At 45.6% G+C, this 24183-nt stretch overlaps 1 protein-coding gene across 2 annotated transcripts in view; it reads left to right on the top strand.

Annotated features, from left to right (window-relative positions):
* The window catches only part of cpamd8 (C3 and PZP like alpha-2-macroglobulin domain containing 8), a 126329-nt gene that overhangs the window by 46221 nt on the left and 55925 nt on the right, over nucleotides 1-24183 (top strand). For both annotated transcript variants that reach the window (XM_080213173.1, XM_080213172.1), the window contains exons 20-28: nucleotides 1119-1350; nucleotides 2236-2389; nucleotides 6799-6941; nucleotides 7715-7766; nucleotides 11028-11326; nucleotides 11573-11798; nucleotides 15238-15414; nucleotides 17111-17192; nucleotides 23260-23416. In XM_080213173.1, the coding sequence (XP_080069299.1) occupies nucleotides 1119-1350; nucleotides 2236-2389; nucleotides 6799-6941; nucleotides 7715-7766; nucleotides 11028-11326; nucleotides 11573-11798; nucleotides 15238-15414; nucleotides 17111-17192; nucleotides 23260-23416 (1522 nt within the window). The remainder of the gene's footprint in view (nucleotides 1-1118; nucleotides 1351-2235; nucleotides 2390-6798; nucleotides 6942-7714; nucleotides 7767-11027; nucleotides 11327-11572; nucleotides 11799-15237; nucleotides 15415-17110; nucleotides 17193-23259; nucleotides 23417-24183) is intronic.

Genomic DNA, 24183 nt, shown 5'->3' with positions numbered 1-24183 from the left:
AACCCACGCAGACATGGGGAGAACGTGCAACCCCCCCCCCCCCCCCCCCCCCACACACACACACAATGACCCAAGGCCAGAATCAAACCTGGATCCCTGGAGCTGTGAGGCAGCAGTGCTAACCACGCTGCCCATAGTTGAAAATGGAGTTGAGACCACAAGTAGATCAACTCTGATCCTACCAAATGGCAGATGGGCTTGAAGGGCTGAATGGCCTACTCCTACTCCTTAGTCCTGTGTTCAGATGTAGGACAATCCCTCAAGATACCAGTGTGTTTGGCCACCCAAAATGCTTAAAGGTATCACATGCTGAATGCTGCACACAATAAAATAAACCAGGGTAGTGCTGCTAGTCATCCCTTTTGTAAAACAGAAACAAAGAGGCAAATTTGTGCCCACAAACCTGAATTGAAAAATCTTATTCAAACCCAACCTTCAGTAACGGTTCTCTGCGATTCACAGTCTTATCAATGAAGACATTTCTCCTTGTCACATTCTGATATAGTTGCCCCCTACCAACCCCCTGCCCCGAGGGGCTTCCTGAGTCTCGCCAGGAGAGGAAATCCTACAACATCAACCCTGTCAAGCCATCTCTGAATTTTAAAATGTTTTAATTGGATCATCTCTCATTCTGTTAAACTGCAAGAGAATATTAGTCCATTCTACCCAATCTCTCCTCCATAGGACAATCCTCTCTCCCAGGAATCAGTCCAATAAACCTTCATTGCACTATCTTACAAGCTCTTTCAGGTGTGATCTCACTAGAGCTCTGAACATTTGCAGCAATGCTATTTTACTCATATTCTCGCCCCTTGAAATAAAAGTGTGATTTGCCTCTTTGTTTGTTCAGTTCACACAGCTCTTCCAGTATATGACACAGGTCAGCCTGTTTTCATGTTAACTAACATGCTCTCTCTCTTTCTCTTCTGCATTAAAACAGCGACTACACTTCTAAAGTACTCCATTAGCTATGTGCTAAAGTTATGACGGGTGCTATAGAAATTCAGGTTACTGATCATTGAGAACTGTAAAGTTGGAGGAGGTTAGATTCTGTTACTGAGTAGCTGAGAGAGAGTGAGCTTGATGACTTATCCCTTATCTTCATGTTGTGTTCACAGTGACTTGACAGGAGAAGCCCGCTTACATGTCGAGGTCCCAGACTCCATCACCAGCTGGGTGACTGAGGCAGTCAGCCTATCACAGGAGAGTGGCCTCGGACTTGCTAAATCCACTGAGCTCCGCACATTCAAACCTTTCTTTGTGGATTTCACTCTGCCGTACCACGTAATCCGTGGAGAACAAACTAAAATCCCACTGATTGTCTACAACTACCTCCCCAGCTGTGCTGAGGTATGTGGGGAAACACCGGAGTACACAGGGTAGAGATGGGGTCAGAGTGACTCTTGAGAAATCCTTGGGCCCCAGTGGAGACTATGTCTGAGATCATCAGGGTGGGGGAAGACCCGTGTCTGTGAGATGAGGGGTGGGGGGTTGCAGGGGGTGCGGTTGATCATGTCTATGAGATCGAGCATTGTATGTGTGGGGTGTGACAGATTGGTAGAAAGCTTTATCCCTGCACTGCATTGCAGGCAGGCACTGGGGTACAAGGCAGAGGAAGATGTGCTTGGGGCTGATTCTTTCTGGGCTCCACACCTCATGAAGGAAACATTGGCTTTGGAGAGGTTGCAACATGGATTCACCAGAAAGATACCAGGGTGAGAGGGTTAAATGATGAGATTAGGTTGCTCAGAGCAGCGTTGTTTTCCCTGGAGTTTAGAAGATTTAAGGTGTGTTCAGATTGATGTGTTCTAAGTGTTTAATAGGATCAATAGAGAGAAACAATTTCCTGTGGTGTGGGTAGTCCAGAACAAGGGGGCTGAACCTGGACATTGGAGCCAGGCCGTTCAGGGTGATGTCAGGAAGCACTCCCTTACACACAGGGGAGCGGAAATCCAGAACTCTTTCCCCCAAAAGCTATTGATGCTGGGCTCACTTGAGTTGTCAAGACTGAGAAAGATTATTTTAACTCAATAAGGGTGTTGAGGGAGAAGGTGGGTAGATAAAGTCAAGGAGTCAATCAGCCATGATCCATTATAATGATAGAACAGGCTCGAGGGACAGAATGGTCTCTGTCTGTTACTGTATGAATGGCAATTGCAGTGAGCTGTTCGTTTTCTGCGGACTCTCATATCTGTGGTTACACTGATTGCTGCTCTTGCCCCCATCTTGTTCCAGGTTCATGTTAAAATCACAGTTCCAAAAGGAATCAAGTTCATTGGACATCAGGGGAAGCGACACCTGACTCGGAAGATGTGCGTCAGCTCTGAGGAAGCAAAACCCACATCCATTGTCCTGTCCTTCACTGAACTTGGCCCTGCCAACATCACAGGTGAGGGGGTAACTGCAAATTGTTGCAAATGACAACACAGCCGGGTCAGGAAAGGGATCGAGGGAGGGATTTCCAGGATTTTGATCCAGTAACAGTGAAAGAATGGCAATATATTTCCGAATCAGGATGGTGAGTGACTTGAAGGGGGACCTCTGGGTGGTGGTGTTCCCAGGGATCTGCAGCCCTTCTCCTTCAACGTTTTAGTGGCCTTGGGTTCAGAAGCTGCTGCCAAAGAACCCTTAGAATCATAGATACTCACCGATGAAGGAACAGCGCTCCAAAAGCTCATGATTCCAGATAAGCCTGTTGGACTTTAACCTGGAGTTGTGAGACTTCTTACGAGAATCATAGGATCACACAGCACAGAAGAAGCCATTCAGCTCATCGGGTCTGCAGCAACATATTAGAAACTTCTGAACTCCCATCTAATCCCATCTGCCAGCACTTGGCCCGTAGCCCTGAATGTTATGATGTGCCAAATGCTCATCCAGGTATTTTTTAAAGGATGTGAGGCGTCCCCCTCCACCACTCTCTCAGGCAGCGCATTCCAGACCCTCACCACCCTCTGGGTAAAAAAGTTTTTCCTCACATCCCCCCCCAAATCTCCTGCCCCTTAACTTGAACCTGTGTCCTGTCATGACTGACCCTTCAACTAAGGGAAACAGTTTCTCCCTGTCCACTCTGTCCATGTCCCTCATAATCTTGTACACCTCGATCAGTTTGCCCCTCGGTCTTCTCTGCTCCAAAGAAAACAAACTTAAATGTTCCATTCCAGGTAGCATCCTGGTGAATCTCCTCTGCACCTCGTCCAGTGCAATCACATCCTTCTCATAATGTGGTGACCAGAACTGCACAGAATACTCTACTTGTGACTTCAGCAAAGTTCTATACAACTCCAACATGACTTCCCTGCTTTTGTAATCTGTCCCTCAGTTGGTAAAAGCAAGTGTCCCTTTTGCCTTTTTCATCATCCTACTAACATGCCCTTCTGCCTTCAGAGATCTGTGGACAAACACGCCAAGGTCCCTTTGTTCCACAGAACTTCCTAGTGTTATGCCCTTCATTGAATGCTTCCTTGTCAAATTACTCCATCAACTCTCACTTTTCAGGGTTAAATTCCACCTGCCACATATCTGCCCATTTCTGTATCTTCTTGTAGCCCAAGACACTCTGCCTCATTGTTAACCACCCGGCTAATCTTTGTGTTATCCGTAAACTTACTAATCCTACCCCTCACATCGTCATCAATATCATTTATATGAATGGCAAATAATAACCCAACACAGATCCCTGAGGTACACCACTGGACACCGTCTTCCAGTCACTAAAGCAGCCTTCTGTCATCACCCTCTGTCTCCCACAACTGAGCCAATTCTGAATCCACTTTATCAAATTGTATCCATGTGAATTTACCTTCTTTACAAGTCTCCCTTGTGGGATCTTGTCAGAGGTTTTGCTGAAATCCATATAAACTACATCGACTGCACTACCCTTAGTTACACACCTGGTCACCTCCTCAAAAAATTCAATCAAATTTGTGACTCATGACCTCCCTCTGACGAAGCCATGCTGACTATCCCTGATCAAGCTTTGCCTCTCCAACTGGAGATAGATGCTCTCCATCACAAGTTTCTCTAATAGTTTCCTGCCAGTGATATGAGACTCACTGGTCTTTGTTTCCCTAATTTATTTCTATAACCCTCCTTAAGTAGCAGAACCACATTAGCTGTTCTCCTGTCATCTGGCATCTCCGCAGTGGCCAGAGTGGAATTGAAAATTTGGGTCAGAGCCTCTGCAATCTCCTCCCTTGCCTCTCACGGCAACCTGGGAGACAGTTCATCTGGACCTGGAGATTTAACCACTTTTATGGCTGCCAACACTTCCAATACCTTGTCCTTCCCTATGTCAATTTGATCTAGAACTTAACAGTCTCTCTCCCTGAATTCCATACCATCGTCCTCATTCTCTTGGGTGAAGACAGATGTGAGATATTCATTCAACACTCTACCAATGTCTTCTGGCTCCTTGTTAAGTGTCTAAGGATCTTATCTGCATGGATTTCCAGATGATATTTAATGAGGTTCCACACGAGAGACCATGAGACAAAGTGAATGTGCACAGATATATAGACAACCTCATGGCATGGGTCTGATATTGGCTGGGAGATAGGAGACGACAAGTGGGAATAAAAGGATCATTCTTGGTTTGTCGGATGATGTTCGCCAGGGACCAATACTGAGGTCTCCGCTTTTCAGCATATTTATCATTAATTTGGATGAAGGAATAGGGATCTATATTCATGTTGGAAGATGACACTAAGTTTGAGTGCAGAGTAAGTTGTGGAGATGGGTTCTGGAGGTTGCAGAGCGACAGAGACAGACTGACTTTGTGGGCAAACTGCAGGGAAGTGTGAGGTCATCCACTATGGATCTAAGGGAGATAATTTAGAAATGTGCTTCATGGTGACAGACTGGGGAGCAGAAAGGGGTCTACACAGATTGTTAAAGGCTAGTGGACAGGTTTAAACAGATATCAAAAAGGCTAATGGGTCAGAGAGAGTGGAATACCGAAGGTTAAATTTTTGGTTCCAGTTGGTCATATCCTGTCTGGAGGAGCTGTGCTAAACTCCAAGGCCTGCACAACAGGGTGTGCAGCATAGAATATTACTGGAATTAATTACAGGGACGGATTACATTGACAAAGTTTATACTCTCTGAACATAGAAGGTTAAGGAATTAAAAATGACAAAGAGATGTGATAGGGTTGATGGAGAGATTTTGGAATTTGCAGCTGGTGTGGGACTTGGGGATAGTAGTGTTTGGTTGTGGGTGGGGGTGGAGTGGGCAGGGTGCATGGTGGATCATTTTGGTGGGTGTACAAAGGGCCACAGGAACAGAGGGACCTGTGGGTATTTGTGAATAGGCCACTGGGTGTGATGGGACAGATTGAGGGAGTAATTGGGTGGAGCGTGCGGGATCCTTGGCGTTTGTAGTGGGGTCGGATTGGAAAGTCCGGTACAAATGCTTTACTATCCCAGTGCATTCATAACATAAGAACTAGGAACAGGAGTAGGCCATCTGGCCCCTTGAGCCTGCTCTGCCAGTCAGTAAGATCATGGCTGATCTTTTTGTGGATTCAGCTCCACTTACCCGCCCGCTCACCATAACCCTTAATTCCTTTACTGTTCAAAAATGTATCTATCCTTGCCTTAAAAACATTCAATGAGATAGCCGCAACTGCTTCACTGGGCAGGAATTCCATAGATTCACAACCTTTTGTGTAAAGAAGTTCCCCCTCAACTCAGTCCTAAATCTGCTTCCACTTATTTTGAGGCTATGCCCTCTAGTTCTAGTTTCATCCACCAGTGGAAGCAACATCCCTGTTTCTATCTTATCTATTCCCTTCATATTCTTATATGTTTCTATAAGATCTCCCTTCATTCTTCAGAATTCTAATGACTTTAGCTCCATCTACCCAGTCTCTCCTCATAAGCCAACCCTCTCAACTCCAGAATCAACCTAGTGAATCTCCTATTCACTCCCTCCTGTGCCAGTATATCCTTTCTCAAGTAAGGAGACCAAAACTATACATAGTATTCCAGGTATGGCCTCACCAGCACCTTATACAGCTGCAACATAACCTTGCTGTTTTTAAACTCCATCCCTCTAGCAATAAAGAACAATATTCCATTTGCCTTTATAATTACCTGCTGCATCTGCAAACCAACTCCTTGAGATTCCAGCACAAGGACATCCAGATCCCTCTACATAGCAACATGCTGCAATTTTTTTACCATTTAAATAATAGTCCATTTTGCTGTTATTCCTACCAAAATGGATGACCTCACATTTACCAACATTGTATTCCATCTGCCAGACCCTTGCCCACTCACTTAAACTAGTTATATCCCTTTGTAGACTTTGTGTGCTCTGCACACTTTGCTGTGCCACCCATCTTACTGTCATCTGCAAATTTTGACACACTACACTTGGTCTCCAGTTCCAAATCATGTAAATCGCTCCCACATTGAGGGCAACGAATGTGGGACTCGCTCCCACAGGGAGTCGGGGAGAATGTGGAACTCGCTCCCACAGGGAGTAGGGGAGAATGTGGAACTCGCTCCCACAGGGAGTAGGGGAGAATGTGGAACTCGCTCCCACAGGGAGTAGGGGAGAATGTGGGACTCGCTCCCACAGGGAGCAGTCGAGGTGACTAGCAGGGGTATTTTTAAGGAGAAGCTGGATAAACGCATGAGGGAGAAAAGAGGAAGAGACTTTGATGGGGCGTGAGGTATCTCGTGTGAAGAATGGCAAAAAATGGCTTGTATCTATGTTGTAATGGTGTTGTCTGCTGCTGATTGTGTGATGGTGTTCAAACATGTTTACAGGGCTATTACTTCATTTTCACAGCCAAAGCGTTTGCTTACAGTGAAAGCAGCTGCTGTGAGGGAGGGCTACAGGCACTGAAGAACAACAAGTACCTGGATGACAGCTACATGGACAGGAGGACCCCAGCCAGTATGGACTACGTGAAGAGACTTGTGCTGGTGGAGGTGAGGGAGACGACACATTCTGTGCTGATGATGGTCTGTGACACACTGTTAGATCACACTGTTTACCCACAAGCAGCATTGTTAGACCCAATATATAGCAATGTATATAGCTGCTAAGAGGCAACTGTGTGACAAATGTTTGGTTAATTTATAAAACAGGATCTAATTGTTGTAAATCAGCAAATTCTAAAGTCCAAAGGAATTTCCTGTTGCTGAGGAAGTTTGTTTAAAACCGCAAAGAAATGAAGAGTTAATTGTTGACTCCATGGGAATTAATGATGTGATGTTGTATAATGGTTGTTCACATACCCAATCTCACATTCTCTCAACTCCCCTGTCTCCGACTCTCTCATTCTCCTGTCTCTCTCTCTCTTCCCTGTCTCTCTCTCTCTCTTCCCTGTCTCTCTCTCTCCCCGTCTCTCTCTCTCTCTCTCTCTCTCTCTCTCTTCCCTGTCTCTCTCTCTCTCTCTTCCCTGTCTGTCTCTCTCTCTCTCTTCCCTGTCTCTCTCTCTCTCTCTCTCTCTTCCCTGTCTCTCTCTCTCTCTCTCTCTCTCTCTTCCCTGTCTCTCTCTCTCTCTCTCTTCCCTGTCTCTCTCTCTCTCTCTCTCTCTCTCTTCCCTGTCTCTCTCTCTCTCTCTCTCTCTCTCTTCCCTGTCTCTCTCTCTCTCTCTCTCTCTCTCTTCCCTGTCTCTCTCTCTCTCTCTCTCTCTTCCCTGTCTGTCTGTCTCTCTCTCTCTTCCCTGTCTCTCTCTTTCTCTGTCTGTATTCCACAGCCTGAAGGATTGCCGAGGGAGTACACCTACAGCATCTTCTTCTGTCCCAATGGTAAGTGAAACCTTGATGAAATTAATGCCCAGGTGAAGGGGTAAGCGTTGAGAGGTGCTGCTTGTAACCAGTGACCACACCTAGGAATCTGAGCCACACCGTCACTGTTCCAGACATATTGTTTACTATTGCTCTTTCAGATTATTTTGAATATTCTCCCTATTTGCATTAATTACTATTATTCCCAACTCATTTGAGTTGCTAACTGGCGATGGCCATTGAGACCAGAAAGCATGTTTTGCATTTCTATAGCACCTTTTATAGACATGGGACATTCTAAAACACTACTCAGCCAATCAGATACATTTGAAATACATGGTTGCTGTTGTGATGTGGGAAAAGAACAGCAGCAAATGTATGCGCAGCATGATCCCATTAAGAGCATAGAAGGTAAGTGACCAGTTGTCCTGTTTTGATTGAAGGAAAAATGATGGCCAGAAGTTCTTGGGTCTCCTCCCTGACCTGTATTGTGTTTGCCAAGGTATCTGGGAGGGGCAGTGCAAATTAGTGTCAGTGCCTCTGGGCCAGGCAAGCAAAAAACAGCTATGATTCCTGCTCCTGGTCACTGTCTGCTGGAAAGCACATGTGTTTGGCGAGGGCTTGAGCTTGACTTGACTGGAGTCAAGGAGGAGACAATTCAGTTGTGGTAATATCATTCGACTGGTCATCCAGAGACCCAGGTTGAAGTTCTGGGGACAAGGGCTCAAATCCCACCATTGACAGTTGTTGGAATTTAAATTCAATGAATAAATCTGGAATTGAAAGATAGTCTCAGTAACGGTGACCATGAAACTATCATTGATTGTTATAAAAGAAAAACCCACCTGATTCGCTAATGTCCTTTAGGGAAAGGAATTTGTCATCCTTACCTAGTCTGGCCTACCTGTGACTCCAGATCCATAGCAATGTGACTGACTCTGAAATGGCCAAACAAGACACTCAGTTCAAGGGCAGTTATGGATGGGAACAAATGCTGGCCTTGCCCAGCGATGCTCATGTTCCACAATGCCTATATCTCATGTGAAGAATTTTTTAAAAATCTTGTAGATCCAAGTTTGCATTTTTCATATCTGATCCTAGATTGTGTTTTCAGACTGGGGAGATGGAATATCCCAGGGGTGAGGTTATCCTATTTGTCAATCTGAAATTTCCTGTCTAACCTCTTCCTGCTGAAACCTCTTTCAATCAAACTTTAAATGCTTGCTCTGTAGTTCCTTAAATTCCATGGGGTGCTTTTCTCTGTTAAAGTGGTTATGGCATAAAGCAGGCCATTCAGCCCAACTTGACTATGTCAGTGTTTATACTCCTCATGAGCCTCCTTGCACTCCTCTTCAGCTCTCCCTGTCACCTTCACCATCTCCTATTTCTTTCTCCCTCCTGTGTTTATCCAACTTCTCCTATATATAGAATATATATATACACTCCCCATGGGAATGAATTCCATATTCTCCCTCTCACTCTTGAACTTTCTCCTGAATTATCTATAGGATTTATTGGTGCTTTATTTTTATTGGCCCTAGACTTATAAATCAAAGGGCTGGAGAGTCACAATGCTCTCATGATAGCACAAGCTTTGCCCGAGTTCAGGGTCCCTGCAATTGTGTCAGTATTTTATAGGGGTTGCCCCACAAAGCCAGTCAGAATTTGACTTTGGGGGAGTGTCACAGAAGATCATAAGTAGGAACAGGAGCAGATCCCACTCCACCCCACCATTCGGTAAGGTCACGACTGATCTGATTGTGGCTTTAATTCCACTCTTCCTGCCTCTTCCCCCATAGCCGTCCACTCCCTTGTCAATCAGAAATCTGTCTAAGTCAGCTTTGAATATATTCACTGAGAGAGGGAATTCCAGCAGCTCTCTAAGCCAAGAAATTCCTATTCATCTCCGTCTTAAATGGGAGATTCCTAATTTTTAACTCTTTCCCCAGTTCTAGATTCCCCGCAAAGGGAAAGCATCTGCCCAGTCCCCAGCCTCAGAATCTTTGTTTCAATAAGATCACTTCTCATTCTTCTAAACTCCAGTGAGTATCAGCGCAGCCTGCTCCACTGTCCCTCAGAAGACAGTCCTTATCCCAGGAATCAGCTTGGTGAACCTTCTGAACTGCTTCCATGCAACCATATCCCTCCTTAAGTAATGTGACCAAAACTGGACCCATTTAGACCATGACAACTGGATACTTCCCCTTTCACTACAAGTCCCTTCCCAGCCCTTAACCCTTCCACTGGGTAGGCAACACTGTCTTTGGACTCACACTCTTGGTTTTAGGGAACTGTGTCTATTCCTTAACTATACTGTCCCCACTGTAAATATATTCTTTTTTAATCTCTGCACCTGAGAATGATTTCCTGCGCCATGTTGCAGCGCTCAGTTTGCTGATCCTCCCTGCAGTCCCTGCTCTCATGCACACAAACTGCAAGAGTATTGAACCTTTTGTACAACTGCGAGACCTAAAGCTCTACTCGATCCTCTTATCTGCTTCTCTTGCAGTTGTCCACCTGTCCCTGACAACAGACCAATTCTGAAACCTGGGTAACTTTCCCCTCCCTGGTGAAGAAGAGCTCAAACACATTGTTCGCCAATGCGCTTTTGCCCATATTTTCCTGCAGGGTGGAGGTGGGGCAGTGAGCGGGAGCAAGAGTTTGAGTTGATTTCCTCTTTGTTCCAGGGAATTTTCCACATGTACCAGGGGACCAAAGAGACTTCCTGGTCTGTGAGACTCAGCCAATGGCGAATGGACCATCCAGTTTGGTCCTAGGGATGGCCACTCTGGAAGCTGCTACTGTCCAATTAGTTCCTTCATGTCCTTTCCCCATAATTTTGCAAATTTCTCCTTTTCAAATGCTCTCCAATTCTCTTCTGAAAGTTTATTATTGAATCTGTTTCTCTTGCTCTTTCAGGCAGCGCTTTTGCAGATCCTTGTACTTCGTTATGTAAAATAAATGCTCATCTCTACTCTGGATTTTGACAATCATCTTAAATCTGTCCCCCTCTGATTACCGCCTTTCTTCTCAATGGCATAAGTTGCTCTTTATTAGCTCTAACCTAATCCTCCATGGTCTTAAATATCTTTGTTGAATCTCCCGTAATCTTCCTACTGTAAGGAGAGCAATCCCAGCTTCCTCAGCTTCTCCACATTAGCTGAAGTCTTACATCCTTGGTATCATTCAAGTAGTCATCTGTGAACCCTCGCCAAGGCCTTGATATTCTGCCTAAAGTGTGATGCCCAGGATTGGCTACAATTATTCTGTTTGCCTTCTCAGAAAAGATTCACATTTCCACTCCTAACAAGTATGAGTACCAATACATTCAGAAACCAGCCCGAATGGTGCACTTTGATGTGGCAGTGAAGGCACACAACGATGCCCACTTTGCCTTATCGACGGGACCTCGCGACACTGCTGAAATGATTGAGATCGTGATTGGAGGACGGCAGAACACTAAGACATGGATTGCAGTGAGCAAGATGGGAGAGCCAGTGGTCAGTGCAAACACACCTCACATCCTCTCCTGGGATGAGTTCCGAAACTTCTGGATTCGCTGGAAGACTGGCATCATTCAGGTGAGCGATTGTTCCCAAGGTGATGCACAGAGGACTTCACCTGGTTGACCTGACTGTAAGCTCCCTCGGTGCTGAAACCCAACCTGTTTATAATATTGGAGCATTTTCTATGTTGTGCTCATGTTGAAGTTTGTCGATGGGTTGGATTTTTTTGTCTCTAGCAGTGCTGATTGGCCCTCCTGGTGTTCTAATATGTTTGGCACAGACTTTCCAAAGATTTCACTGTTTCTGATGTCTTGTTCCCAGGTTGGGCATGGTGCAATGCCATCCAATGAGTCTTTGATTGTGGAGTGGGCGATAGCCAGATTCCCGGAGGTCAATTACATCGGCTTCTCAACCGGCTGGGGCTCGATGGGAGAGTTCAAGATCTGGAGAAAGGAGGAATCGGATGAAAACCACAACGAAGCTTTCACTCTGGGAGTGCCTCACAATGTAGTCCCTGGATCTGAGCGAGCCACTGCCTCCATGATAGGTACAGGCACAGGGATCTAGGAATCCTAACACTGGCTGCACTAACCTGTCTCTCAACACTGGACTCGGGTCAGAATCGCAGCTGCCATTTACTGAAGGCAGATGAATAAACAATCTTGGAAAGTTTGTGGGGGAGAGGAATGGAAGTGATGTGTTATCATAAACTAGCACTTCGAGATATTTGAGATTCCTGATACTCATTAAAGCAGGTCCCAACACGGGGTGGTGGGGGGGACCTGTGGAATTGGGGGATGGAGAAAACCAGGAGGGGCAATTGATTAAGTTTTATTTCTACAAATATACTTCTATTCATACGTAATTTCTAAAATTGCATTCAGAACCATTCTAATTGGACCTTCATGCTTTCCATCTCTTTCCACTCAGCATGCTGAGGTGCTGCAATATAATTGCAATAACGTTTGATATTTACAATATATCTTTCCATGACAAAGATATTGCCTGAGGAGCTTTACGCAGTTTCCAGCCCCTCGGTGTGCTATGACAGATGGCCCTTGGGCAGCAACCTTTCCCCATTGCGTCTCTGTGATGGCTGCCTTAGGTTTTAGTGTGTTCCTCAGCACACAGTCCGGACAAAGACTTTGTACTGAAGTGACTCACGTAAATAGCAGCCAGTGAAAGTCCAGTCCAACACCTGTTGCCCTTTATCTTATTGAGTTGCTATTCACACTCCTTGGAGTCATTTACAATTAGGAAGAGGCCATTTGGCTCATCAAGTCCACACTAGCTCTAACGCAATCCACTCAAGTCATATTCCCAGTCCATCCCTATATTTCCTTCAAGAAGCCATCCATCTCGGGGAGACATCTACTGCAAATTCATTCAGAATTTCTGTTCAGTAAAAATTCTGAAATTCTGTTCAGTAAAAAGTCATATCGATATGTCCCAAACAATTAGTATCACTCACACTTTTTAGACACACTCTTTTCTTGTTAATTATTCTGCATCATACATATCTCTCCTAAATATATTGAGGTATCTTCTCTCCTGGAGGTGTTGACTCTCACTGGGCTGCAGAGTCCCCTCCTCTCTGAAGGTGCTGACTCTCACTGGAGAACAGGGTCCCCCTCCTCTCCTGAAGGTGCTGACTCTCACTGGGGTACAGGGTCTCCCTCCTCTCCTGAAGGTGCTGACTCTCACTGGGGTACAGTGTCCCCCTCTTCTCTTGAAGGTGCTGACTCTCACTGTGTACAGGGTCCCCCTCCTCTCCTGAAGGTGCTGACTCTCACTGGGGTACAGTGTCCCCCTCTTCTCCTGAAGGTGCTGACTCTCACTGGGGTACAGGGTCCCCGTCCTCCCCTGAAGGTGCTGACTCTCACTGGGGTACAGGGTCCCCCTCTTCTCCTGAAGGTGCTGACTCTCACTGGGGTACAAGGCTTCTCTCCTCTCCTGAAAGTGCTGACTCTTGCCAGTATTCAATTGGAGGGTCCCAGCTGTTTTCTGGTTGCTTGTATGATAGTTTCTTTTTGAAACTGTACAGGGATGGTTGGCAGATAATCTGTAACTGGATGCGTCAAAGCTGAGACCACACCTGTCGCGGTCTGTGTCCAAACATACACTGTGCAGCAGAGGGATAACTGGGCAGTAGTGAAGAGCAAGAAGTCCTGGCTAACATCCTGTACCTTGCGCAGACAGGCTAATCTAACTATTGTCTGCAGCGAGAGATCAGAAGTGGATTCTGGAACTTGTTGGACTGTAGGAAGTGGGAGTGTGGCCCATATCCAAACCTCTTTAAACCCCCTGGCTATTGGTGATGACCTCACATTAATGCTTCCAACGTGAGAGTGAAAAAAGACACAGTGATGCTGTGGTTTGAAAGGTTGATGGGAGTTCACAGGATCAGCATGTCTGATGGGTGAGTATGGTCCTCTGAGGCACACCCTCACCTACATCCTGAGTCCATGAAGCAGTGAAGAAACTGCAAATTAACTCATCGGGAGGGGGAGAAATCAATGCTGAAGCCCTGCTTCCAGTCATTACCCTGTGACAACCGTTGGGAATGTTTTGATTTGATTTATTATTTGATTTGATTATTGTCACATGTATTACATACAGTGAAAAGTATTGTTTCTTGCGTGCTATACAGACAAAGCATACCATTCATAGAGAAGGAAACAAGGGAGTGCAGAATGTAGTGTTGCCATAGCTAGGGTGTAGAGAAAGATCAACTTAATGCGAGGTAGGTCCATTCAAAAGTCTGATGATGGCAGCAGGGAAGAAGCTGTTCTTGAGTTGGTTGTACGTGACCTCAGACTTTTTTTTACCAAAGGAAGAAGGTGGAAAGGAGAATATTCGGGGAGCGTGGGATCCTTAATTATGCTGGCTGCTTTGCCGAGGCAGCAGGAAGTGTAGACAGAGTTGGTGGATGAAAGACTGGATTGCATGATGGATTATGCTACATTCACGACCTTTTGTAGATCCTTGCGGTCTTGGGCAGAGCAGGAGCCATAGCAAGCTGTGATACAGTCAGAAAGAATACTTAATATGGTGCATCAGTAAAAGTTAGAAGTTTACAGCATGAAAACAGGCCCTTCGGCCCAACTTGTCCATGCCGCCCTTTTTTTTTTAAACCCCTAAACTAATCCCAATTGCCCGCATTTGGCCTATATCTCTCTATACCCATCGTACCCATGTAACTATCTAAATGCTTTTTAAAAGATAAAATTGTACCCGCCTCTACTACTACCTCTGGCAGCTTGTTCCAGATGCTCACCACCTTCTGTGTGAAAAAATTGCCCCTCTGGACACTTTTGTATCTCTCCCCTCTCACCTCAAACCTATGCCCTCTAGTTTTAGACTCCCCTACCTTTGGGAAAAGATATTGACTATCTACCTGATCTATGCCCGTCATTATTTTATAGACCTCTACAAGGTCACCCTATAAGCTATAAGCTTAGCCTGCGACGCTCCAGAGAAAAAAGTCCCAGTCTATCCAGCCTCTCCTTTATAACTCAATCCATCAAGTCCCCGTAGCATCCTAGTAAATCTTTTCTGCACTCTTTCTCGTTTAATAATATCCTTTCTATAATAGGGTGACCAGAATTACACACAGTATTCCAAATGTGGCCTTACCAATGTCTTATACGACTTTAACAAGACATCCCAACTTCTGTATTCTGACCGATGAAACCAAGCATGCCGAATGCTTTCTTCACCATTCTGTCCACCTGTGACACCACTTTCAAAGAGTGAGAATTGGTGAGAGCCGTAGCTGACACACCGAATTTCCTTAGTCTTCTGAGAAAGTAGAGGCACTGGTGGGCTTTCTTAACTATAGTGTTGTCATTGGGTGGGGAGGGGGGGAACCAGGACAGGTTGTTGGTGAATGTGTGTCTGTATCTGTGTGCATGTACATGTGTGTGAGCGTGAGACTGTGTCTCTGCCTTTCACACTGATTCTGATGCTTCTCGCTTCATTCTCAGGAGATGTGATGGGCCCAACACTGAATAATCTGGACAACCTCCTGCGCCTCCCCTTTGGATGTGGGGAGCAGAACATGATCCATTTTGCACCGAATGTCTTTGTGCTGAAATACTTGCAGAAGACAAAGCAGCTGTTCACTGAGGTGGAGAGCGAAGCCACAGATTACTTACTGCAAGGTGAGGTTCTGAGGGGAGACACACACACACACACACACACACACACACACACACACACACACACACACACACACACACACGTACATTCTGGAACCTGACCACCCAGGGGTGGTGGAGTTTGCTGCGTGAAGCCACCCCAACTCCTGGAGGAGTCAGCCAATCAGTTCCCCTTCTACAAGGGAGGAAAGAACCCTCCCTTACCCCAGTACCTTGCTGTACTGTATGGATGTTTGCACACCAATTCCATTCCACTCCCTACTTCACTGAGACAAGAGATTAGGATCAAGCCTAAGATCTTCCTTTCACAAGCACACACTGCTTGTGTGTGGGAATATTTAATTATTCATTCTTTTGTTACTGATATTTAATATCCCATCTGTATTTTGCTTGATCACTTTGCAACAGGGCAAGTGAGAGTCAGCCGCATTAGTGTGGAGTTACGTACCAATGTAGACCAAGTAATGATGGCAGATTTCCTTCTGTAAAAGGACATGAGTGAACCAGATGGGTTTTAAGATGATCCAAAAGCTTCATGGTCACTTTTACTGAGACCAGCTTTTTAGTTCTAAGTTTTTAAAAACTGAATTCAAATTCTCCAATACTGTGCTGTGAGTTGGACTTAATTTCAAGATCAGCTCTTGTTGCTGGAAGGAAGGACGGTGTTGGTTCATTTCCTTCACCCATTGTGCCAAAGCATCCCTAGAGTGCAAAAAGAGGCCATTTGGCCCAATCACTGTCCCACCCAGGCCCTATTCCTGTAACCCCACATATTTACCCTGCTAATCCTGACACTAGGGTCAATTTAGCATGGCCAATCCACCTAGCCTGCACAGCTTTGGACTGTGGGAGGAAATTGGAGCAACCAGAGGAAACCCCCGCAGACATGGGGAGAACATGCAAACTGCACACAGACAGGGACCTGAGGCCGGAATTGAACCTAGGTCCCTGGCCCTGTAAGGCAGCAGTGCTGACCACTGCGCCACCATGTCACTTCCTCAACCTCATCCCTTTCCTGGATTGAACCTGACTCCACAATCTGAAATTTTGCTGTAAAAATGTGGTTCAGTGAAAGTGGGCACTCTTTTTGTTAACTTTACTCTGACCGCTCATTTAGTTTGGCTGCTCAGAAAGAGGCCATTCAGCCCATCGTGCCTTTGTCAGCTCTTTGAAAGAGCTCTCCAATGTGACACCCCCCCCAACCCCCCACTGCTGTTTCCAGAACCCTGCAAATTTTTCCTTAAACATTTTTTCAATTTCCTTTTGAAAATTCTTATTGAATCTGCTTCCACTGCCCTTTCAGGAAGTGCCTTCCAGATCACAACAACTTGTTGCATCAAACACTTTGTTCTTAGGCTCCCTACCCCCCTGTCATTCTTGTGCCACTTTTCTTCAATCTGTACCCCTCTGGTTATCAATCTTCCTGCCGCTTGATACAGTTTCTGCTTATTTACTCTGTCAAACCTCCTTTATAATATTTGACACCTCTATTAAATCTCCTGTAACCTTCTCTGCTCCAAGGAGAGCAATCCCAGCTTCTCCAGTCTCTCTGTGAAATGAAATCACTCACCTTTGGAACTATTTCAGTCAATATTCTCTCTGCAGCTGTTTGATTGTTTTTTTTTGTTACAAGTGGAAATTGGAGAAAAGTGGAAATCAAACCACGGACAGATTATTTTCTGAATTTTCTCCAATGCAGGGTACCAACGGCAACTGACGTACAAGCGGGAGGATGGATCGTACAGTGCGTTCGGTGAGAGGGATTCCTCCGGGAGCATGTGGTACGTGAATTTATTCAGTCTGTATAACACAAGGAGTGAGGTAACAGTGGGAAAGAATTCCTCATTCTCATTGGGGATGAGAGGATCAGAAAAGCTGGCAGGGCACTGCTTTGAATCCAGGGCCTCAGGTCATCAGGTCAAACTTTTTGTGTCTCTCTTTGTGACAGTTGCTGAGATTTTGTCTTCGAAATTTCCAAAGTTCCCAATGCCTCATCCTGCACACTTGCCTCTTGCCTCCTCCTCCTTCTGTTAACATTAAATCCAAAGATGGAGGGTGGGGAATTTAGCAGAATGAGAAGATCCACAGCTTGAATTCCCTGGAAAGAATGAATCCCAGGAGGAGACCGAAGGGTTGAGTGGAAGTTGCAGTGTTGTATCACAGGGGGACCACTGATGATAGGGATAAGGGAAAATAAAAATCGGGACTACAATGTCAAAACCATTGTATAGGTAGGAGGGCAGCAACAAAATACAAGATTAATATCTTACAGAATGGGTATGTAATTGGTAAATTAATTTTAATAGGGAGAAAAATGGTGCATCTTGGGAGAAGTAAGGAATCTGCAGACACCCGAATCGGGAGCAGAGGGATCTGGGATTACAAATACACAGATCACAGAAAGAATAAACCAAGCATGGGAATTCAGTTTGAGAGGGCTAGAATTTAAAAACAGAGAAGTCATGTTGAACTTGTTCAGAACCACACATGGACTATCATACACATTGTCAGGTCTCCATAAAACAGATAATGAAGCATTGTAGAGAATGCAACAAAGGTTTACAAAGATTGCAGCAGAATGGAGAGGTCCTAACTATCAGGAAATGATAGGTTGACCTGAATGAGGTGTTTAAGATGAAGAAAGAGTTGACAGAGCGAAGATGTGTCTGCTTGTGGAGAAATCCAAAACCATCAATATCTGACAGTCATCTGGACTCAGGTCATAGGGTGAGCCTGGGTACAATGTGCTTTTGGGATGGCACAGTGGTTAGTGCTGCTGCCTCACAGCACCAGGGACCCAGATCAATTTCAGCCTTGGGTCATTGTCTGTGTGGAGTTTGCACATTCTCCCAGTGTCTGCATGGGTTTCCTCCGGGTGCTCCAGTTTCCTCCCACAGTCCAAAGATGTGTAGGCTAGGTTGATTGGCCATGCTAAATTTGTATCAGGGAGATTAACAGGGTAAATACGTGGCATTAAGGGGATAGGGCCTGGATAAGATTGTTGTCGGTGCAGACTCGAAGGGCTGAATGGCCTCCTGCACTGTAGATATTCTATGAAATCCACTGGGGAATGTAGAAGAAACCACTTTACTCAGAAAGTGTTGTGAATGTGGATCTCAGTAGCATAGTGAGTGACTGAAGTGAATCCTGTGAATACATTTAAAGGGAAAGCTGGATAAACACATGAAGATGAAAGGAATTGAAAGATTATCAAGTCCCCTGCCCAGAATCCTTTCCTAAACATCTCATGTTTCATAACACCTCCGTCTTTGATCAGATACCTGATTATCTCTTCATATCTCCTAATGTGGCTTTGTCAGATTTACTTTGATTAGATACCTGTGAAGTGTTTTGGGCCATCTCACTTTGCTGAAGGTGCTATATAAATACAAGTTGCTAATGGGGTGAGGTGGAATGGGCTGAGGCTAATGTGGAGCCTATAGAGGGGGTGGAGGCAGTGTGTGGGACAGGCATGTAGGGGATGGGAAGGGGAAAGAGTTTGGTGGAAGTGGTAGAGTCTGTGGGACAGGGTGGCGCAGAGAATAAGGATGGGGATAAACGAGGAGAAGAATGTTCAGGACATTTCCAACATTGGAGGAACAATAGAGAGTTCAGAGGAGAACTGTGCAGAAGGAGAGAGATGGGAAGGATTGTGATCAAGGCTGAGAACAAGAGGTGAGCAAGGCATTTATAGATCTTGGTTTAATTGACATGATATAACTTTAGTACGGGTAAATCTTTCTTAATCCTGCCTATAGTAGTTTGATCTGTTAACTCCTGGAACCTTTCAAATTAGAGAATGGATTCAACTGGCTGTGAAACTGGGCCTGTGTTACATTGTCAAGGGCAATACAACAACAGAAAATGCTGGAAGATCTCAGCAGGTCTGACAGCATGCAGACTCGAAACGTTGGCTCTATTCTGTCTCTCACAGAGGCTGTCAGACCTGCTGAGATTTTCCAGCATTTTCTGCTTTTGTTTCCGATTCCAGCATCTGCAGTAATTTGCTTTTATCTGGAGGTTAGTGGTTTGGCTGGTGTTATCAGGTCGTTTCTGGTACAATGCTGAAGTGTCTCCGGGTTGCATGATGTAATTGGCTGGTGCCCAATCTCTGCCTCTGGCTGAGTGCAGGAATAAAACAGCAAAGCGATTGGAGCAAATTGTGAGATACCATCACTAAACATACCTGTCACTGTCAGTGACTCAGCCCATATCACCTCTCGAGACAAATGCCCAGCGACACCAAGATAAAGCACACAATTCCATTCAGCCCTGATTAACGGAGCTGGAACTGTCAAGAGTTCGTTTTGGACCAGTCTAAAACAACTGCAAGGAAAAAGCAAACAATTTGTTAATCTTTGGCCGACAATCGAGTCAGTATTTTCATTCAGATACCCAATCAGAACCTGAGAACTCAAATAGGAGCAACACCACATTCTGTGTGTGATAAAACATCTCTGCAGATTTCAGGTGAAACCTAATAGCAGCTTGATTCTGGTCTAATGTTGTCACCAGCCTTGTGACTTGAAATTTGTTTAACTTCTGTTTTTAAATGTGATGGTTATTTTACAACGTGACAGTGTGGGACTGAGAGAGCCTGGAATCAGGAAGGCTTTGCCCTGTTTGGGACTGTCACACAGGTCATGACCATCTCTTCCACTGCGTTAGTTAGGGACGCTGGAATCTCTTTACCAGCCTTGCCTTAGGGATGGAATAATCGGTCAGGGTTCCTGCTTTGGATCCGCTCATTGCAAGGGTATGATTGGGTGCAGACAGTTTGGGTTAAATTATAATTTAACAGTTCAATACCCACTGCCTCAGCAGGTAATTGAGGAGTGGACCCTTGTGAACGGCGGGTACTCATGCACTGAGTTTGATACAGTCAGTGGATACAAGCGGCTGGATTTGTGCTTTGAGAGCAGGACCGTGTCCTCAGAGGATTGCTGGACCCAGACCCCACCTTGTGTCAGTGTCAGATGTCCAATGCAATCATTGTAGCGATGGCGAATTAGTGGCTAGGAGCACACTTGCTGCTCAGTGAAAGGGCCTATAAAGAACCTTCAGCGGTAGCACTCAGGCAGCTCGATTGCCCAAGGTGGAAGCTGCCAGTGCGGATTAGTGAGAAAGGGAGCCCTCTGCAAACAAACTGAGAAACTTTCAATTGAAAAAGGCCACAGCAGCCAGGCTGGCCCCAGCAAGCCGTCTATCTCTCCTAATGGGCCACACTCTCCTTGCTGGAACAAACATGATCGGAATGGGAACGCGCTGGCAGTCTGCACTCAATGCTAAGTTTGAACAGGTTTCTTATTCACAGATTTTTGGGACGTGAACGCTGGCTAGACCAGCATTTACTGCCCATCTCTGATTGCCCCTTGAGAAGGTGATGGTGAGCTGTCATCTTGAACCTGCTACAGTCTTTGTGGCGTAGGCACATCCACAGTGCTGTTAGAGAGGGAGTTGCAGGTCTTTGAGCCAATGAAGTAGTCCGTTCAGTGAGCTCGGAAGATGCATTGCGGGAGGCTTTAACTTTATTCAATGAAAGGGTGTTGAAGGTTATGGAACCATCTCAATAAAGTTGAACTGTAGAGCAACCATGATCTAAAAGAATGACAGAACAGGCTTGAAGGGCTGAATGGCTTCCTTATTCCTATGTTGCTGTGTAATGTGGGCCAAAGAAATAGTGACATAACCGGAATTTACAGCTAACTGTGTTTATTTGGAGGAAAGAATGAAAGAAAGTAATATCTTCCTCCCTGGAGCCTGCTTCAACATTTAGTGATCTGGAATAGCCATTGAAATGGAATCATCTGCATTGTTACATCATAAACATCAACACACAAAAACAGATGTAAACAGTGATAGCAGAGCAGCCTTTCTGCTCTGCATCCCAGAGGCAGTGACCCTCTGTGCCCTTGGGGCCATGTTAACGTGAAATACCACAGTAAATCATTTGGAAAAGGCTTACTCCCCCTTGTGTGTTGTCTGGTGTTATTCAGCCTCTCACTGTGAAAGATTGTGACAGGCCGTTACTTAACACTTGAAAAATTCACCGTGGGTTGTTTATTAAACCGCTGCTCCCTCCCACTGTGTGTAGGGGGCGGGGGGGGTGGTGAGGATGGGGGTTTTATGAAAGCATGATTCAGTAGTTGAGAAGCTGGTCTCTCTCTTGCTGACTCTGCTGTGAGCTGGAATGGTCCAGGAGTCATTAGCAACAATTTCTTAATGGGTCTTGGGGCCTCCAGAGGTTATAAAACACAAACCCAAATTTAACATTTAACCAGAGACGCCAATTCTATTATGAAGGTTCTGTTTTTGTCAGTAGGTCTTTTTGGGCACTCTGTATTTCAATTCATTCAACAAACTTAGGCTGACACGCACTCTCTCACACTTGCACTGACTCTTGCTTGTGCTGATGCATACCCAACTGATGCACATCCATGTGTACAGACGCACACAAACACGTGCGCTGACTTGCGCATGCACCCTCACTAACTGTCAGGGTCCCCACCCCCCGGCACACACAACATACACTCACCGACTCACACACCGATCTATGCACAGTGTCATGCACACATGCATTGAAGCATATGCACCAAGGCTTGTGCACACACACCGATGCTGACACACGTGCATGCAAGCGCAGATTCTTGTCAGCTGTGGACTGTCAATTCCAATCTGGTTCTAGTCAAGCTGACAGTTTGAAGCAGGCCCTGGCAGTGTATTTAGTTCACAGAGAGCCTGATCCCCTCATCCATCTGACCCTCCCCACCACTCTTCTGATCTATTATTGTCACATGTATTAGCATACAGTGAGAATTATTGTTTCTTGCGCGCTATACAGACAAAGCATACTGTCCATAGAGAAGGAAAGGAGAGAATGCAGAGATGAGGAGGAATTTCTTCAGCCGGAGAGTGGTGAATCTGTGGAACTCTTTGCTACAGAAGGGTGTGGAGGCCAGGTCATTGAGCGTCTTTAAGACGGAGATAGATAGGCTCTTGATTAATAAGGGGATTGGGGGTTGTGAGGATAAGACAGAAGAATGGGGGTGAGAAAAATATCAGCCATGATTGAATGGTGGAGCAGACTCGATGGGCTGAGTGGCCTAATCCTGCTCCTAGGTCATATGGTCTTATAGTGCAGAATGTACTCCGTACCCACTGTGTGACTCCATGATAAATGTACTGATCCTGATGTTGTCCTTAAGCCGGGGGTGAATCAGGCCTTTGATTACTGCTGACTCCTGATAGGAACTCCATGAACTGTAACTGCTGTGGTACAGACCAGGAAACTTTCAGCTCAGTCCCTGCTGAACTGACAGAGCGTGACACAATGGAGGGGGACGAGTGAGTGAGGTTGATGCAGTAAGATTAATCAATCTTAAAATGATCACTTTCCAATTTCAAATCCCTCCATGGTATCTCCCCCTCCCTGTCTCTCTAATCTCCTCCTCCAACTCTCCAACCTTCTCAGCTCCATCTGCACTCCTCATTCTTGCCTCTTGAGCATTCCCAATTTTACTTGCTCCACTCATGGCAGCCGTGCCTTTAGCAACCTGGGGCCCGAGCTCTGGAATTCCCTCCGTAAACCTCTCCTTATGTAAGAGGCTCCCTAATCCTTGCCACTTTGACCAAGCTTTTAGTGGTCAGCTGTTCTGAATACACTTTAATGTAGCTCAGTGTCAAAGTGTGTTTGGTCATGACTCCCGTGGAATTTTCACAATGTCGATGGTACTGCAAATATGCAAGATTCTGTTCTAATTATTGATGAGGTTTTGGTTTAGCCGTGTTTCTGTGTTGAGAGAGGGACTCTTACTAAGATCACTCCTTGTGTCTGGTTTTTTCTGTTAGGCTGACAGCATTTGTACTAAAATCCTTTGCACAGTCTCGTGGCTTCATTTACATCGACCCGAAGGAGCTCAAGACTGCGAAGGACTGGATTATTCAGCATCAGAAGGAGGACGGCTCCTTTCCTGCAGTTGGGCGCATTCTAAACAAAGACATCCAGGTAATCAGCTTGTTCCCCAGGTAACCTCAGGTGGAGGCTGTGGGGGAGGGGGTAGGGGGGTCAAGAGGAAGGGGCGAGGACTGTGGGGGAGGCGAGGGGAGGTGGTGAGGGCAGTGGGGGGGGATTGAGGGGAGGGGGCGAGGGCTGTGGAAGAGGTGAGGGGCGATGGTGTGAGTGAGAGGATTGGGCTTTTGGGCATGTGATCTCAATGTGCCTTCTGAACTTTTTGTACATTTGTTGGGAAAATGATCAGGTAAAAAATGGAGTCAGCACGCTTTGGGTCCTTTGAAACAGGTAGAAGGTATTTGTTGAAGTACTTATACATGTGCGATTTATCCGTATGACGAATAAGTGTTTCTACTGTAATTACTGCGTGTGGTGAAATCAGTGCCACCGAAACCCAGCACGTGGTTACTCCTATTGGTTAGCAGCGCGTTCCAGCAAAGTTCTATCTGTGTTCACGTGGGTTTTCAAGATCCTACGGTAATGTCAAAGGAGAGAGTGCAGAAAAGATTTACTAGGATGCTACCGGGACTTGATGGTTTGAGTTATAATGAGAGGCTGGATAGACTGGGTCTTTTTTCTCTGGAGCGAAGGAGACTTAGGGGTGATCTTATAGAGGTCTGTAAAATAATGAGGGGTATAGATCAGCTAGATAGTCAATAGTTTTCCCAAAGATAGGGGAGTCTAAAACTAGAGGGCGTAGGTTTAAGGTGAGAGGGGAGAGATATAAAAGTGTCCAGAGGGGCAATTGTTTCACACAGAAG

The sequence above is a fragment of the Carcharhinus amblyrhynchos genome, chromosome 26, assembly GCF_965287045.1.
Source record: "Carcharhinus amblyrhynchos chromosome 26, sCarAmb.v2.hapA, whole genome shotgun sequence".
In the NCBI taxonomy this organism is placed as follows: Eukaryota; Metazoa; Chordata; class Chondrichthyes; order Carcharhiniformes; family Carcharhinidae; genus Carcharhinus; species Carcharhinus amblyrhynchos.
Note: the sequence above shows the minus strand (reverse complement) of the source record. Positions and strands in the feature narration are given on the sequence as shown.